Source organism: Procambarus clarkii, chromosome 12 (genome assembly GCF_040958095.1).
Source record: "Procambarus clarkii isolate CNS0578487 chromosome 12, FALCON_Pclarkii_2.0, whole genome shotgun sequence".
Taxonomy (NCBI): domain Eukaryota; kingdom Metazoa; phylum Arthropoda; class Malacostraca; order Decapoda; family Cambaridae; genus Procambarus; species Procambarus clarkii.
In genome coordinates, this window is record NC_091161.1 from 12,625,489 (window position 1) to 12,644,434 (window position 18,946).

At 43.2% G+C, this 18,946-nt stretch overlaps 1 protein-coding gene across 9 annotated transcripts in view; it reads left to right on the forward strand.

The window, feature by feature from the left end:
• The first annotated feature begins 4,346 nt into the window (after positions 1-4,346).
• The window catches only part of LOC123772905 (echinoderm microtubule-associated protein-like 2), a 116,199-nt gene continuing 101,599 nt past the window's right edge, over positions 4,347-18,946 (forward strand). For 6 of the 9 annotated variants that reach the window (XM_069323269.1, XM_069323270.1, XM_069323273.1 and 3 more), the window contains exon 1: positions 4,607-4,820. In XM_069323269.1, the coding sequence (XP_069179370.1) occupies positions 4,751-4,820 (70 nt within the window). In that variant the 5' untranslated portion in view covers positions 4,607-4,750. Of the gene's footprint in view, positions 4,821-18,946 lie in introns of all 9 variants that reach the window. The other 3 variants (XM_069323271.1, XM_069323272.1, XM_069323274.1) reach the window with 2 other exon arrangements.

An 18,946-nucleotide genomic window follows, 5' to 3' on the forward strand; every position in this document is an offset into this window, starting at 1 on the left:
CCAGACCACACACTAGAAGGTGAAGGGACGACGACGTTTCGGTCCGTCCTGGACCATTCTCAAGTCGGTCAAGTCGACCAATCGACTTGAGAATGGTCCAGGACGGACCGAAACGTCGTCGTCCCTTCACCTTCTAGTGTGTGGTCTGGTCAACTTACTTTAGCCTCGTTATTGTGACTCATCGCCTGCATATGCAGGAACAAATTTGAAAGGATGTATTATGAATGTTTTAATAAATGACACTAATATAGCTTAAATACATTTTCTGTTTTCGTAGGTTCAAATCTTAAGGCTAGGATATAAAGTGAGTTATGTAATATATATATATATAAAAGAGGAAAATTGCTGTCGTATAATTAATTCCTTCAAATAATGAAATCTGATTTCTTTTACAGTATTAGAAACTATTCTTAAAAATATTTCTGCTTTATTTCTTGAATCATCAAATTTTTCAGTATGTTGCTAACACTTCTTAATTCTTGTATATTGATAATCTTTATCAATCAACCCAACTCCCGGGTACCTATTTACTGCTAGGTGAACAGGTGCATCGAGTGAAAGGGTGAAAGAAAAAAATCTGGCCGAAACGCTGCGCGTACTAGTGGCTTTACAAGATTGTAATTACTATACTATGTATCTTCACAATCCCAATGTACCTTCTTGTATATATATATATATATATATATATATATATATATATATATATATATATATATATATATATATATGTCGTACCTAGTAGCCAGTACGCACTTCTCAGCCTACTATGCAAGGCCTGATTTGCCTAATAAGCCAAGTTTTCATGAATTAATTGTTTTTCGACTACCTAACCTACCTAACCTAACCTAACCTAACTTTTTCGACTACCTAACCTAACCTAACCTATAAAGATAGGTTAGGTTAGGTTAGGTAGGGTTGGTTAGGTTCGGTCATATATCTACGTTAATTTTAACTCCAATAAATTTTTTTTTACCTCATACATAATGAAATGGGTAGCTTTATCCTTTCATAAGAAAAAAAATAGAGAAACTATATTAATTCAGGAAAACTTGGCTTATTAGGCAAATCGGGCCTTGCATAGTAGGCCGAGAAGTGCATTCTGGCTACTAGGTACAACATATATATATATATATATATATATATATATATATATATATATATATATATATATATATATATATATATATATATATATAAATAAATAAATAAACGTTGGCCAAACACTTAAAAGTGTCCCATTGAGGTTATTGAACCTGTAACTGTGACCTGTGTTACAAATTTGCTAACGTCTTTAGGGTGACATTTTAAGGGTCACTGTCGGGAAACCGACACACACACACACACACACACACATATAACACAGTCTCCCTTCAGGATGGAAAATGGGAGACTCCGTGATGTCATCGATATTTACATTATGAAACATTGTTAATAGACTAGTTTAGTATCTAGAGTTAACAAAAAAGTATTCAATAAGACTGAATATAAATATTTACACAGTATTGTAGCTAATTATTGCGTATATGTTTTACAGAATGTCTTAAATATAGGCGGAACAACCACAAACTGGTCAGTGGTAGTGGAGACTCGGAATTGCTGATTGAGACACGGTGGCGAACGTGCCACATCAAATTGTTTGGATGTGTGATAATGGTATGATAGAATACGCAGGAGCTACAAGCACTTTGACCCAAGAGTGTAACACTTAAATGCTTTGTTTACTATATTAACCTGTAATGTTAAATGTGATTCTTGTACTGTGGTTTGTGCGTCCCTTGAGGCACTTGAAGCAGAGAAGGGTAGAAATAGCCTAAGCTACTCTATTCCTTTCAGATTTATTTTATTGTCTTGATAAACGTACTTGAACGTAACCGAGGCTAGGTCGGCCTGGGCTCCCAGGAGAGGGGCAGTTTGTTTCCGCCTTTCAAGGAGCCTGGGGTAGCGGCTCGTTATTAGAAGACTTGTGTCTGGAAATCGCATCGAGTTACAGCCCCGCTCCTGTGCCAGGTAAGTCCACTACGGGCTCACCATAGCCCGTGCTACTTGCCCCGCTCCTATGCCAGGTAAGTCCACTACGGGCTCACCATAGCCCGTGCTACTTGCCCCGCTCCTGTGCCAGGTAAGTCCACTACGGGCTCACCATAGTCCGTGCTACTTGCCCCGCTCCTGTGCCAGGTAAGTCCACTACGGGCTCACCATAGCCCGTGCTACTTGCCCCGCTCCTGTGCCAGGTAAGTCCACTACGGGCTCACCATAGCCCGTGCTACTTGCCCCGCTCCTGTGCCAGGTAAGTCCACTACGGGCTCACCATAGCCCGTGCTACTTGCCCCGCTCCTGTGCCAGGCAAGTCCACTACGGGCTCACCATAGCCCGTGCTACTTGCCCCGCTCCTATGCCAGGTAAGTCCACTACGGGCTCACCATAGCCCGTGCTACTTGCCCCGCTCCTATGCCAGGTAAGTCCACTACGGGCTCACCATAGCCCGTGCTACTTGCCCCGCTCCTATGCCAGGTAAGTCCACTACGGGCTCACCATAGCCCGTGCTACTTGCCCCGCTCCTATGCCAGGTAAGTCCGCTACGGGCTCACCATAGCCCGTGCTACTTGCCCCGCTCCTGTGCCAGGTAAGTCCACTACGGGCTCACCATAGCCCGTGCTACTTGCCCCGCTCCTGTGCCAGGTAAGTCCACTACGGGCTCACCATAGCCCGTGCTACCTGCCCCGCTCCTATGCCAGGTAAGTCCACTACGGGCTCACCATAGCCCGTGCTACTTGGAACTTTTTGCTCCAAGTAGCTGAATCTATAACAACAACAAACAACTGGAAATCTGCTCACAATTAGGGGACCTGTTGATTCGTTCAGCTGAGACATGGTGGTCTCTGCCCTACCGATAGGTATTATTGTTCAGTTGTGGCAGACCCTCTCAGTGCTGTCGTGGCCCATTGGTGGAAACCTAGCTCTTGCTCTTCCTAATCTTTATCAGATATAATAACAGTAAATGATAACGATTCTATGCATTTACTATGCACCCCCACACCCATCTCTCGTGGGCGGTAGTGGACCACATACCTATCCTGTGTGTGCAGGCGATGAGTCACAATAACGTGGCTGAAGTATGATGACCAGACCACACACTAGAAATTGAAGAGACGACGACGTTTCAATCGACTTGAGAATGGCCCAGGACGGACCGAAACGTCGTCGTCTCTTCAATTTCTAGTGTGTGGTCTGGTCATTATCCTGTGTGTGTAATTACCTAAGCGTAATTACAGGATGAGAGCTACGCTCGTGGTGTCCCTTCTCCCCAGTATTCTTGTCATATAAAGCTTTAAAATTACTGATGGTTTTGGCCTCCACCACATTCTCACCTAACTTGTTCCAACAAGTGTGTGTGTAGGGGGGGGGGAGTAGTGGACCACATATACCTATCCTGTGGGGGGGTAATGGACAGGGTTAGATATAATGGGCCCAAGAACCCCCCAAAATTCCTTTAGCTAAGCATTTAAGAGTCTTGATAGGCTAGTTACACATTAATGTATGGATCAATAATATTTTATAATAAAAGTGCTTCAAGAACTGGACCTCAATTAACAGTCTCCAAGTCTGGAAATTTACATCTGTGGCGGATATATTTACTAATCATGCATATGATAATGGCAGCAAAAATAGTGATGGTGAGTATAAATGTTTTTCTAAACCCTGTCCTGTAAATGCTTTTTTGTCCCCGTTTACCCCGTCTAAAATATTATCCTGATATCGTGTATATATAGACGTAATTTCTGAACTAAGAGTCCTTAAGCAACACATCTTTGTTGCATCTGAGAGTTTGTGTAAATGTCCTTGACGGAAGTGACTTGAACAAGAGAGGTGGGTATGGCGGGAGCTGTGTACCCTCCGGCAGGTGTTCTCATCTCCTTCTTCACCTGTTGAGCTCGCACGCTTCTCCCTCTCTCTCTTCTCATGATCTATTACTTTAGCGAATTGACTAGAATGGTGTGATGAATACGAGCAATGGAGTGATTTGGATGATTAGAGGCGACAGATTATACGATGCCTTTGGCTGGGTTCACACAGTTGTAAGATTGGCTCAATGCGCTTCCTGCGCATGCGCGATTGAGATGAATCTTACAACTTTGATATATTTATTTTACCCTTGCACCCTATCAACCTCCGAACAAAAATGGATCATCCTGCATGATTGCACTGCAGGGATGATAATGAACCTGTGTGTATTACACAGCCGCAGGCAACACTATGTAACAATAGCGCTAAAGAAGGGATTAAAGCGACACCTGGCAACTACCACCAGGCTGCCACACAGCCGACTGTAAACAAAAAAACTCACCAGTCAGCTGTTAGAGTCGGTGAGAGGAGGACGTACTGCGGCGGCGCTCCTACCCATCTTACTCGTTCTACCTTACACATTAACAATTAGCGCAATTCCTCTAATATCCATGAATGTGTATGACTGACTTTTGATAAAACGTGTAGTGTTAAGTGTTAAAAATCATTCGTCGCATAGTTGAGTGTAAAAATACATTGTTAAATACGTAATTAGTGTGATATTTGCTTTTATAGAAATGGCGAGTAATTTACAAGCAGTGTAAATACAAGGGCTGATAGGCAGCGTGTCTCTCACACACTGAACATGCCTCTCGTGAGAACCGTGGAGGAGTGAACAGTGGTGAACACTATTGAACACCGGTTTGCGTCTCTCAGGCAGCCGGTTAAGACGGATAAACGGTACAGGATGCGGATAGACGGAGAGAACGGTACACTTCTCTCTCCTGGCTCCTCCGCAGCTTCCAACTCTTCTGCAGGTACGTCAGGATGCTCTCTGCTGTACCCTGCTGGAGTTGGGGCTCAATGTTCTCCTGTACCGTGCTGTAGTTTGGGTGAAAGGCTCTTCTGTACCTTGCTGTACCCTGCTGGAGTTGGGGTGAAGGGCTCTCCTGTACCTTGCTGTACCCAGCTGTAGTTTGTGTGAAAGGCTCTTCTGTACCTTGCTGTACCTATATGCAGTTTGGTGAAGGGCTTTCCTGTACCTAGCTGTATCCATATGTATTTTGTATGAAAGGAAAGAGGGCCCCCTACTGTACCTTGAGTATAAGGTAGTATGGTGTACCTTATTAATGTAACTGTAATTGCAAGCTGTACCCTATTATACAATTAGTGAAGACTGCTGTAACCTATAATACTTTGAGGGAAGGGTGGAATGGTTAATCTTGTATGAGGGAAAGGGAGAATGATGTTCCTATAATGAGTGGAGGGTGGCCTGATGTTCCTATAATGAGTGGCAGGTGGCCTGATGTTCCTATAATGAGTGGAGGGTGGCCTGATGTTCCTATAATGAGTGGAGGGTGGCCTGATGTTCCTATAATGAGTGGCAGGTGGCCTGATGTTCCTATAATGAGTGGCAGGTGGCCTGATGTTCCTATAATGAGTGGAGGGTAGCCTGATGTTCCTATAATGAGTGGAAGGTGGCCTGATGTTCCTATAATGAGTGGAGGGTGGCCTGATGTTCCTATAATGAGTGGAGGGTGGCCTGATGTTCCTATAATGAGTGGAGGGTAGCCTGATGTTCCTATAATGAGTGGAGGGTGGCCTGATGTTCCTATAATGAGTGGAGGGTGGCCTGATGTTCCTATAATGAGTGGAAGGTGGCCTGATGTTCCTATAATGAGTGGAGGGTGGCCTGATGTTCCTATAATGAGTGGAGGGTGGCCTGATGTTCCTATAATGAGTGGAGGGTGGCCTGATGTTCCTATAATGAGTGGAGGGTAGCCTGATGTTCCTATAATGAGTGGAGGGTGGCCTGATGTTCCTATAATGAGTGGCAGGTGGCCTGATGTTCCTATAATGAGTGGAGGGTGGCCTGATGTTCCTATAATGAGTGGAGGGTAGCCTGATGTTCCTATAATGAGTGGAAGGTGGCCGGATGTTCCTATAATGAGTGGAAGGTGGCCGGATGTTCCTATAATGAGTAAAGGGGGGGAGTGTCTTTCAATGTGTCCTTTTGTACCTCCAAAGGTACCAGAGGAGACATTAAAGGGCATATGTGTCCTCTTATACCTCCAGAGGTACAAGAGGATACATGTGTCCTACTTTATAAACCCCACAATAAAAGGTTTGGCAAGATTTTTAACCTGTAGCTTTGACTACAGTGGCTACAAATTTAACATGATAGTAGTACAGCATTTCAGAAGTTTTGGAAAGTATTTCAGAAGTGCAGCGTGACCAAAGTGGATGTAAATAGTGATTTGAAGATATTTACCAAAGACAGAAGCCTAAAGTTTGGCTTGAGATTATAAGTTAACAAGAAGTGTAGCTTTAGACCGTTACTCACTCACTTTCCTGGCAAGTTTCAAGCGCAGGTCGGACAAATAGGTTACAAGAGCGAGAGTGGGCTTGAGTTATAAATAGCCTCGCGTGAGGAACTCAATTCGTTTATTCTTGCGTTCTAAAAAACATTGAAGAGTTTGGCAACATTGTCGCTAAGACGATAACTAAACAAACTTAGCAATACTTACACGAAGAAAAGAAACATTGATCTCTTTCCATTCAAATGTTGAAGGGTATGTTTATCTATTACTGGTGGCGGCCTTTTATTTTAGTAACAAACTTAGATAGGCTCAGAAACGTCTAACGTTTAGGGAGCATAACCAAGCAAATATCGCGTCAGCCAGAAAAATGATCGGATGGATTACGAGAACTTTCAAATCCAGGGATCCCATCACAATGGTTGTACTCTTCAAGTCACTTGTGCTGTCCCGTCTCGAGTACTGCTCAGTACTCACTTCCCCCTTCAGAGCAGGAGAGATTGCTGAAATAGAGGGAATACAGAGAACATATACGGCACGCATAGACGAGATAAAACACCTAAATTATTGGGATCGTCTCAAAGCTCTCCAAATGTACTCTCTAGAAAGGAGACGAGAGAGATACCAAATAATATACACCTGGAAAATACTGGAGGGTCAGGTCCCAAATCTACACAGTAAAATAACAACGTACTGGAGTGAACGATATGGAAGAAAATGCAAGATTGAACCTGTGAAGAGCAGAGGTGTCATAGGCGCAATCAGAGAGCACTGTATAAACATCAGGGGTCCGCGGTTGTTCAACGTCCTCCCAGCGAGCATAAGAAATATTGCCGGAACAACCGTGGACATCTTCAAGAGAAAACTGGACGGTTTTCTAAGAGAAGTTCCGGATCAGCCGGGCTGTGGTGGGTACGTGGCCCTGCGGGCCGCTCCAAGCAACAGCCTGGTGGACCAAACTCTCACAAGTCGAGCCTGGCCTCGGGCCGGGCTTGGGGAGTAGAAGAACTCCCAGAACCCCATCAACCAGGTATCAACCAGGTATCAACCAGGTATATACATGATCACCACATTCAAGATTCTCAAGGGAATCGACAGGGGTAGATAAAGACAGGCTATTTAACACAAGGGGAACACGCACTAGGGGACACAGGTGGAAACTGAGTGCCCAAATGAGCCACAGAGATATTAGAAAGAACTTTTTTAGTGTCAGAGTGGTTGACAAATGGAATGCATTAGGCAGTGATGTGGTGGAGGCTGACGCCATACACAGTTTCAAGTGTAGATATGATAGAGCCCAATAGGCTCAGGAACCTGTACACCTGTTGATTGACAGTTGAGAGACGGGACCAAAGAGCCAGAGCTCAACCCCCGCAAGCACAATTAGGTGAGTACAACAATGTGCGGCTGCCGTATCCAATCAAAAACTAGCTATAAGTTTATCTATTATTACTATCTCTCAGGGTGGAACTTGAAACAAGAGGCTAAGCTATTAGCCTACACAAGCAAAATCAGGATAGGACATAAGAAAGCATTCGATAAGCACCTCTAAAGGATATCTGATTAAGCCGGCTGTGATTCATACATCAGGCCCTCAGACCACCAACCAAGAGGCCTGGTCAGAGACCGGGCCGCGGGGACGTTGATCCTCGGAATCACCGCATGATAACCGCAAGGTTCGGAGGATATACCTGGTTGATACCTGGTTGATGGGGTTCTGGGAGTTCTTCTACTCCCCAAGCCCGGCCCGAGGCCAGGCTCGACTTGTGAGAGTTTGGTCCACCAGGCTGTTGCTTGGAGCGACCCGCAGGCCCACATACCCACCACAGCCCGGTTGGTCCGGCACTCCTTGGAGGAATAAATCTAGTTTCCTCTTGTGTCCACGGTTGTTCCGGCAATATTTCTTATGCTTGATGGGAGGACGTTGAACAACCGCGGACCTCTGATGTTTATACAGTGTTCTCTGATTGTGCCTATGGCACCTCTGCTCTTCATTGGTTCTATTCTACATTTTCTTCCATGTCGTTCACTCCAGTACGTTGTTATTTTACTGTGTAGATTTGGTACTTGGCCCTCCAGTATCTTCCAGGTGTATATTATTTGATATCTCTCTCGTCTTCTTTCTAGTGAGTACATTTGGAGGGCTTTGAGACGATCCCAATAATTTTGGTGTTTTATCTCGTCTATGCGTGCCGTATATGTTCTCTGTATTCCCTCTATTTCAGCAATCTCTCCTGCTCTGAAGGGGGAAGTGAGTACTGAGCAGTGCTCAAGACGGGACAACACAAGTGACTTGAAGAGTACAACCATTGTGATGGGATCCCTGGATTTGAAAGTTCTCGTAATCCATCCTATCATTTTTCTGGCTGTCGCAATATTTGCTTGGTTATGCTCCTTAAACGTTAGGTCGTCAGACATTATTATTCCCAAATCCTTTACATGCTGTTTTCCTACTATGGGTACATTATATCAGAAATGCCCTATCAGAAATACAATCTGACTAAAGCCTTGTATAACTGTTGTTGAATGTTCGTTCCAAGAGGACCGAATCTTCTCAGTATTCCCGGATGTGACGGGTAGATACAGATTGATTGATGAAGATTAAGCCACCCCAAAAGGTGGCACGGGCATGAATAGCCCGTAAGTGGTGTGGCCCTTTTGAGTCATAACCAGTATCAAGAGCTGATACTGGAGATCTGTGGAGGTGCGACTGCACCCTGCGTGACGGGAGATATGTCTCCTGTGGGGTAGATACAATACCAAGGAGGTATATATATATATATATGGCGTCTACCAGAACTTCCGGTGGTAGACAGGTGGGATGGGAATCGAGGCAGGATATTGGGGGGAGTGTGTGTGTGTGTGTGGGAGGGGGGCAGGTTTCAGAGGTTAAAGGTGTAAGGGGGAGGAGAGAGGTGCGGCCAGAGGGCCAGAGTTGCTAAGGGCGATTTTGGAGAACGCTTTGAGAGGTAACGGGAAAGAGAAGCCCATCAAGGAAGGGTAAAAGGAAAGGGACCCCTTCAAGCAGGGGTAAAGGGAAGGGAGGGGGGAACCCCTTAGAGAAGGCGTGGGTGAGTGGAGGGTGAGAGTAGAGACCGCGGCAGGAAGTGGGAGTATTAGCCTAACATAAAACTACACTCAAATCCTCAAATCCAAGGTCGGGAGTAAGGGGTAGGGGGGGGGGGATAATCCTATGGGGTAGGATATAATGGGGGTTTGGGGAAGGGGCGGATGGGTAGGGATAGCCTCCAATGAAATTCTCACTGATTTCAGAGGTAGGGAAGCGTCCTGCACAGAACTAATAACTTGATGAACACCACACACAAATCAACCAACCCATCTCAGTCTCTATGTCAGTTTAGTAGTCTCCGTGGTGTAGTGGTAAGACACTCGCCTGGCGTCCTGCGAGCGCTTTGTCATGGGTTCGTATCCTGGCCGGGGAGGATTTACTGGGCGCCAATCCTTAACTGTAGCCTCTGTTTAACACAACAGTAAAATGTGTACTTGGTTGTAACAAGGATTCTTCGCGGCGGGGATCGTATTCCAGGGACTTGCCCGTAACGCTACGCGTACTAGTGGCTCTACAAGAATGTAACAACTCTTCTATATATCTCAAAACAAAATAAAAACTTACAACAGATCAGATTTAACAACACACAGCAGATTAACAGACGAGCCCAAAAGATTGCAAAGGGAACTTCAGGATGAACGGCAAGATTTATGCAAGACAGAATACACCCCAAAATGGGATGATATAATAATAATAATATGCACAATCAAGAGATCACAAAGCCCAGGAAAGTTCTGGAAGAAACATAGACAAAAACAATGGGAGCCTCAACCGAAGAAGCACTACATCATAGAAGCCTCAGGAATTAAGTCATAGGAAGACAGAACTTGGGCACAAGAATTCAGGAAGTATTGGGAAAATGCACTCAGAACAAACCCTTAAGAAAGCGTCAACTTTTGTTCCAAGACGGAAACAGCCATGATAAATCTTGTGGAGAACAGAGCTGCAACTTTATTCCCATCGCAAGTAATAGACCTTAAGTAATAGACCTAATAGACCTTAGGCCTGGTGGACCAAACTCTCACAAGTCGAGCCTGGCCTCGGGCCGGGCTTGGGGAGTAGAACAACTCCCAGAACCCCATCAACCAGGTATCAACCAGGCATACGCAATGAGTGCCATCTTATGAACCACATAACCACTGAAGAGCTCAAAAAAACAGTTTAAGAACAAGATGCTAGGCATTTGTAAAATAAACAAACTGATATTCGCAATCCTTCCAGTTTTTTTTTTTTTTATTATTATTATTTTCTACCACAGACGTGGCCACACATTTACAATGCTAACCAGCATATATACATTTTCTTCTGTCCTCCATGGACAGGGTTAGAGAAATGTTAAACATAGAGTTCAGGGGTTTATTGAACACTCAACCACAGAAGGTGATTCGGTGCTTTTAAAATGCTAAGCTAACCTACATACGTAAATACATAGATACACAGACTTCCAGTAACAGGAAATGTACATGTTTATCTCTCAGAATGTTTGGTAATATGTTTATTGTTTGTGATGTGTGTATATGTATGTATTAACACGATGTACTGAACGGGGTGAGAATAGCTTGAGCTACCTCATCCCTTTGTGTGTATTTTACCTCAATAAACTTATTTCAATTTCAATTTCCAGTAACGGCAATTTACACGGACATGAAATTTAGCTTTTGCATCTGAACTATACCAAAAAACTTAGAAAATACCACAATCAAATTACTTCTTAAGCCTGGTAAATCACCAACAAAGAGAATTACAAGCCAGTTTCCTTGCTCGAGATTCGAAAGAATAATCAACTGCAGAATGGAAGTGGAACTAAAAATATAGATATCAGGCAACATGGGTTCAGAAACCCCAAAGGGTTCCATACAGCTATAGCCTTGATCTATGAACATATAGCCAATGTCATGTCGATAAAAGAACAATGTAACATTGTGCTCAGGGATGTATCGAAAGCTTTAGAAAGTCTAACACACATTATTATTATTATCTTTATTGACAAATTAATTTTGTTTGCCAAATCTGAGTAATTCAAATAGGTTTTATTACAGTGAAATACTGCCTTTACTCATAGCCACACAAGATAGGATCATAGGCAAGATAATAGGGTTAAATTGTAGATTGATTTACACATCTCATGAAGTTACATTCTACTTCATAGGATGTTATACATGTTTCATTTTGTGGGTTTGTAGATGCAACATGTTATTGTTCACTACCACACAAGGCAGGGATGGATTTGTATTGATATACAGCTTAACAAATATTGAATCAAATTCTAGTTCTTCATTCTATAGAATAGACAAGCAAATTTAGGATAAATGGTTAAGATGTATTTCAATATATACCAGATTCCTTGAAATAATTACATAGTTGATTGTACAACAAGCCAGGAGGTCTAAAATATTTTACAATTTCACAATCATTAATGTAGTATTCAATTGACTGATTTAATGGCTTGTCACAGAGTTTACAATCTGAATATTGTGGTAGTGGTTCAGCCTCACTAACCTGCCAGATGTGTCTATAGCCAAGGAAAATTCTAGCAATGATTACATCACATTGCCTGGTCCGGTTACTGTGCTGACCATACAAATACCTATTATTACAAAAGTTGTCATAACTTTTAATACTGAAGCTTTCAGGTCTCTGGGCATTCATAAGTAGTTCCAAATCTGAAGTAATCTCTTTAAATTGAATGTTTTTAATAATTGCATTAAATGGTCCAAAGCCATAATCAGTGTTTTTTTTCTGCAAGGCTCATTGGCCAATCGATCTGCAAAATAATACATTCCAACCTCAACATGGGATGGGATTCATAAAAATTTTATACAAAATTTATTATCACTGGTAAAAAAAACACATTCCATATATTATTACTAGCTATTTTCAGACATTAATTGTGATGGGTTATTTAAAGACTGTAGAGCACTTTTAGAGTCACAAAATACCATTCCACCTCCATTGAGTTTAAAGGTACTCAGTGGCTAGATAAATTCCCAATAGCCTAGTCGTTCAATCTCTGCATACTAGACATAATCATTTCATTTACGATATATATACTGCACACGTAAATATGCAGTATATATAACGGAGCCATTATTTGTTTAAATGTTGTTGACCCAAAATGCAGCACTGATATGCTGCAGTCTGAGAAACTTGTATGCACCCCACATGAAAGTGAGAAGAACTGGTATGAATGAGTCGAGAGGAGAAAGTGATGCCAGGTGTAATGTCATGAAAGTGAAAGTGGTTGGTGGGAACACTGCTCACACCACCTGAGAGTAAAAGTTGCAGAGGTTAGAGTGAGGGGTGAGGGAGGGAGGGAGGGGGAAATGAGGCGCCATGGAGGGGAATTTTGTTTGTATTGTGAATTTAAAAACCATTTTTCCCTTGCTATATGTGATCGTGTAATATTTGATCGCCTTATTGCACGATCTTCAATGTTTGCACGATATTCTTAAGACTTCAATGGTTTTAATGGTTAGCATATTGTCGTATACTTTACCTAAATACAAATATTTATTCAGGTAAAGTACATACGTACAAAGTGAGATACAAAAAATTGATGGATTTATAGATAGAGCTAGTACATACAATGCCTAAAGCCACTATTACGCAAAGCGTTTCGGGGCAGACCTAATGCCAAAAAATGTCGAGCAAGAACATGGCAGCGGCTCTTGAAATTTGCATAATGTCCCGTTCTCTGTTCGTGGGTCGTCTGCTAGGTTAGGTTAGGATAAGGAATGTTAGTACGTCAGTTTCTTGACGTTGTGCAACGCCCGCCAGAATGGACTGGATCAGTTGCCTGTGCTTTCAAACCTCGGATACAGTATGAAGATATCCTCTTGAACACGAGTGAATAAAGCAATTATAAAGCTCCAGGTACCTCACATGCAATGTGTGAGAGCATGACAGAGTTCTTGCTTAGAGTTTCCACATGGAATGCTCAGGGTTGGGGGAGATTCGAGTCTTGTGGCAAGCTGCCTAAAGTAACGGTAGCCCAACCTGATCCTGTCAACTAGTAGGTCACTGACGGGTGGACATTTTGTGCTGCCTATATACATAGGTTTTTAGATCCAAACAAAGCACAATTTTAACATTTGGGGCTTTTAGGCCTTTGAGAGTTTGTGATTTCTCTCCCATTAAACCTGAATGTTTGGAGCAATATTGTCTGAATAACAGAGATGGGGATGTCTAGATCTACTTCAACTTCATTCTTGTTGCATGCTAAATGGCTGCTTTGTCTAAGTCATCATGATATGTAACATTTATATAAAATGGAATCCTCACAAAATATATTCTTAACTCTTTATTCTGTGCGTCGCTCAGGTTATTAACTATAATGACTGCGCTATGAGGTTTTTGGGTGTCTTGCAAGAGAAGTTTTCAAGTGCTTGAAGTGTAAACTTTGAATCATAGAAAATGACTCCACCTTCAGTATAGCATTTCCAAAGAAGCCTAATTCTTTGTTGTCCCATTTTTTGCAGCCTTAGTACACGGTACCTTTCTCCAGTAACTTTCATTAGACCTAGCTCTCTAGTGTTCATCCAGTAATCTGCCTTACCATTTACATTTCAAATATTTATAACTACATTATAGCTGACTTGTGGCGTTATACCTACTATATAACTCACTATCGATGGCATTAAGAACAGGGGTGAAGTAATTACGAGGAGAAAGCGTTAAGCTAACATGACTACATAGAAAGCATTTCCGTTATGGGGAGAAAGTGATGGAATGGTGCCCAATCCCTTGGACCATAGGGAGGTCAGAAAGCCGGTCCCGCGAAAAAAGGAGCCCGTCGTTCTATCTACCAATCCAATTGGCGGGAATGATCAATCCAATTGGCGGGAATGATCAATCCAATTGGCGGGAATGATCAATCCAATTGGCGGGAATGACCAATCCAATTGGCGGGAATGACCAATCCAATTGGCGGGAATGACCAATCCAATTGGCGGGAATGACCAATCCAATTGGCGGGAATGACCAATCCAATTGGCGGGAATGACCAATCCAATTGGCGGGAATGACCAATCCAATTGGCGGGAATGACCAATCCAATTGGCGGCAATGAACAGAACAAAAGTGCGCCAATGCTCTAAGCCGTTGCGCACCACTTGTTTCTAATTATATTAAGGTTTATGATAAGGCCTTCACTTTGTTTGCCTTCCAGATAACCAGTTTTTAAACCCAGACTGATACAAATATTCATATCTTAAGAGAAATAAGTAAATAATTTGCTTAACATTAATGATCACGGAAAATAATGATAGAAATTTTAATTAGATGATGACTAAATTTTAAACTAGGCTATTTGGTTTTGAGTAATTGCTTCCAGTTTATTACCGAGCTGAAGCTGATTATTTAGACTATAGGGAAAAAGACTTAATATTCTTATTATCGGTAATCAGTATGACATTTGCCAGCCACTAATCGCTCTTGTGGAACTTTTCCCCGTCTTAAGTGACGTCTTAAAATCCTCTGTCAATGAGTTTACAGTTTTTTAACTAATATTTGTGGATATTATATGTCGGGAGCCTGCTGGTATATTTATCTTGTGTTAATAATTACAACCTGCTCAAAATGTAAAAGAAAATAACGAAGTTGTTAATGATATTCCTAAAGTTATTTAGCCTAAAATGGCCATGATAAATACAAGTGAAGAAAATCTTTGTCATCTAGTGAGACAACAATGTTTGACTAGTGTATGACAAAGCCAAGTTGCCATTTTGTAGCTACTAGGTTCTGGAATTAATAGATGGAGCTAAAACTATTCTTAGTTTCTTAGGCTTTTGTAATTTTAAAATTCATTTGGGTGTACTTTGCTATTTTCAGTGATGATTTGTCGATGAAAAACCAGTTGATTCACGGATCAGTTGTCACTGAGACATTGAGTGTGTGAATGCCCAAGTAAAACAGAAACAAGCAACACTTAGTGGGCCAGCCAGAGGCTTAGGGCCCGCCCAGTGGGCCAGCCAGAGGCTTAGGGCCCGCCCAGTGGGCCAGCCAGAGGCTTAGGGCCCGCCCAGTGGGCCAGCCAGAGGCTTAGGGCCCGCCCAGTGGGCCAGCCAGAGGCTTAGGGCCCGCCCAGTGGGCCAGCCAGAGGCTTAGGGCCCGCCCAGTGGGCCAGCCAGAGGCTTAGGGCCCGCCCAGTGGGCCAGCCAGAGGCTTAGGGCCCGCCCAGTGGGCCAGCCAGAGGCTTAGGGCCCGCCCAGTGGGCCAGCCAGAGGCTTAGGGCCCGTGCAGGAATATCCCTGAAAAAAAATACATATAATTAGTCTTCCAAAGTATGCCATTACTAGAAAGATGAAATTAGACTAGGCCTATTGGATGTGAATGTTCTCAATTAGGCTTACTGAGTGTGATATTATCACAGGATGGGTTAGTCTCTGAAGGTGAATATTAAAACTGTAATATTACTAAGTGAATGTTACTACTTTAGGCCTAATGCTATCACTGAAGTTTATGCTGAATGAATACCCTTTGTCACGTAAGAATTAGCCTAGTGAATGTGAATACCTGAACAGAACATGATTACAAGGTTCAGATGTCAGTACAAGTTACAGGTGAGATAGAACAAGATACAGATGAGACTGAACAAGGTACAGGGCTGACTCCATACACAGTTTCAAGTGTAGATATGACAGAACCCAATAGGCTCAGGAACCTGTACACCAGTTGATTGACAGTTGAGAGGCGGGACCAAAGAGCCAGAGCTCAACCCCCGCAGTATTGTTACACCTGGTTACTGAGATAATGAGTGTGTGAGAGTGTTGTGCTTAGAGTCATGCTGAGGACGCCGGACGATATTGACACTAGGAAGCCAAGGACGCTAGACATCAAGGGTCCATAAGGATGCTAAGACAACACCAATGCGATTTACAATAGGACTTAGGCTATTGTAAATAGTAGAACGTTAGAGGAGGTAGACAAGAGCTGATGATAGCTTCAGGGTTTCCAACTGTTTTGGTAAGCGCAAAAGTTAGCGACAGAATTAGCGGGGGGTTTGGTTACAGTTGGCATGAGGATTAGTTACACAGTTGATGGGAGGATTGGTGGCCGTTGGCTGGAGGATTGGGTACAGAAATCACAGGGAGTGAAGGGGATTGGTGCAACCCATCCTCTCTAATAGTACATTGCATTTTGACGTAATAAATACAGGTCTTAAAACCAAAAAATCAAAGCGGCTTGCAAAAATTGACACGAAGTTCCATCTGTGTGGGTCTTCGGCTAGGCTAGGCTCGGGCAATTTAGCACATCAATTTAGTGACGTTGTAAACGCTCGAGAGAACGCAGGGGAAGAGAAAGAGAGTCCACCAGCTACAGGTGTGTCGGCCAGGTGTGTACGCGCCAGGTTTGACCTTGGTACTCGTAATTAATAATACAGTCTCAATGGCCGCCACATTCCCGCCAAATTTTGTTGTGAGCCCGCGTTTTCTGACGTATTTACAGTCGCTAAAGTGATGTAGTTTTTGATTCTCATTGGTCTTAGGCTACACTTCTTTGTCCCTCACTCTCCTAATATTACACTCGCTCTCTCCCCCACACTCTCTCGTTCACAGTAATGTTATCAGCCGTATCATTCACAGGAATGTCATCAGCCGTATCGTTCACAGTAATGTCATCATTATCATTCACAGTAATGTTATCAGCACTATCATTCACAGTAATGTGCCACAAACGTTTTAGCGCCGGTGGCTTCTAGTGGCACAATCCAGGCATTTGTTCATTGTTTCATTGTGAGAAGCAAAGCACTTCCTGTTGTATTGTGCTGGTGGACGGGTTGTGAAGCCCATCTCGCTGGAGAGCGGTGACGAGGCTGGTGCAATGGAGTGACGGGTGTGTTGAACTACGCCTCTTGGGTTCCGCCTCTTGTCATAGCTATATTTGTAGCTGTAAGTGGAGTCCTGCCTCCACCAATTCATTTTTTAATGTGTGTGTGGTTAATTTGGATAGTTGTAATCTTTGTCCCCCTTGTTTGTGTACTATCCGTGTTAAATAGTCTACCCAGTCAATTCCCCTACGAATTTTGTATGTGATCATATCTCCTCTGTTTCTCTCCTTAATGTGACGTGGTTTAACAACTTTAACAATCTTTCCTCGTAAATCTTGCCTCTTAGTTCTGGGACTTGACCGGTAGCATTGAATACCTCTGCAGTTTCTCCAGCTTAGTTCTGTGTTGAATTAGATAGAAACTTCACCCTGGTGTGTGTGTGTGTAAGAGAGAGAGAGAGAAAGAGAGAGAGAGAGAGAGACAGAGAGAGACAGAGAGAGACAGAGAGAGAGAGAGAGAGAGAGAGAGAGAGAGAGAGAGAGAGAGAGAGAGAGAGAGAGAGACAGAGAGAGAGACAGAGAGAGAGAGACAGAGAGAGAGAGAGAGAGAGACAGAGAGAGAGACAGAGAGAGAGAGAGAGAGAGAGAGAGCAACCCATCCTCCTGTTTAGAAAGTATCTATTGTGATAGCCTGGCCTCGGGCCGGGCTTGGGGAGTAGAACAACTCCCAGAACCCCATCAACCAGGTATCAATAGTCACGAATTTATACATTCTTAGCTTTTCCTAAGCCTGTGTGGGCAGCCCCGGATCTCTTCATTTGCCACAAGGTTTAAAATACACAGTGCTAACTTAAGCAGAAACGCCACCTAACGAACCTGTAGCCTACTCATGCATAGAAAAGAGGGTATTTGCGTTTTTCTATCACTTTGTAATGGCGTATGTTGGGGAACTGAGTTCTCCGTACTCAGGTGCTGACATTACCTGGGTAGTGTGAATATGTTATTTAGATCATGACTTGATATTTGACACTGTGGTCACTTTAATTAATTTTCCTTCTCTCACTGTAATACGTTCATTGTCTGCTCAGAATTTGAAGATCGTGAGGTCAGTATATGAAGGTTTCTCCATTCGGATATTACAAATTACTATCACTGTGTTATTATTACTCTAAAGATAGTTGTGAAAAAGGTGGCAAAGTTTCTCGTTGAACGCTAAAGGCACAAAGGTGCGTGAGAGGTGGCCAGAGGGGCATTATTTCCGTGTTGGGGCTGGGGAGAATAACCCACATGTAGCCTAGTGGTGTCATTGTTGTTGTTGTAATGTCATACTGTAAGGCTTGGTTTGTGTGTGTCTGTACCACTGGCTCCACACACACACACACACACACACACACACACACACACACACACACACACACACACACACACACACACACACACACACACACACACTCTCTTTCTCTCTCTCTCTCTCTCTCTCTCTCTCTCTCTCTCTCTCTCTCTCTCTCTCTCTCTCTCTCTCTCTCTCTCTCTCTCTCTCTCTCTCTCTCTGTCTCTCTCTCTCTGTCTCTCTCTCTCTCTCTGTCTCTCTCTCTCTCTGTCTCTCTCTCTCTCTCTGTCTCTCTCTCTCTGTCTCTCTCTCTCTCTGTCTCTCTCTCTCCCTCTCTGTCTCTCTCTCTCTGTCTCTCTCTCTCTCTCTCTCTCTCTCTCTCTCTCTCTCTCTCTCTCTCTCTCTCTCTCTCTCTCTCTCTCTCTCTCTCTCTCTCTGTGTCTCTCTCTCTGTCTCTCT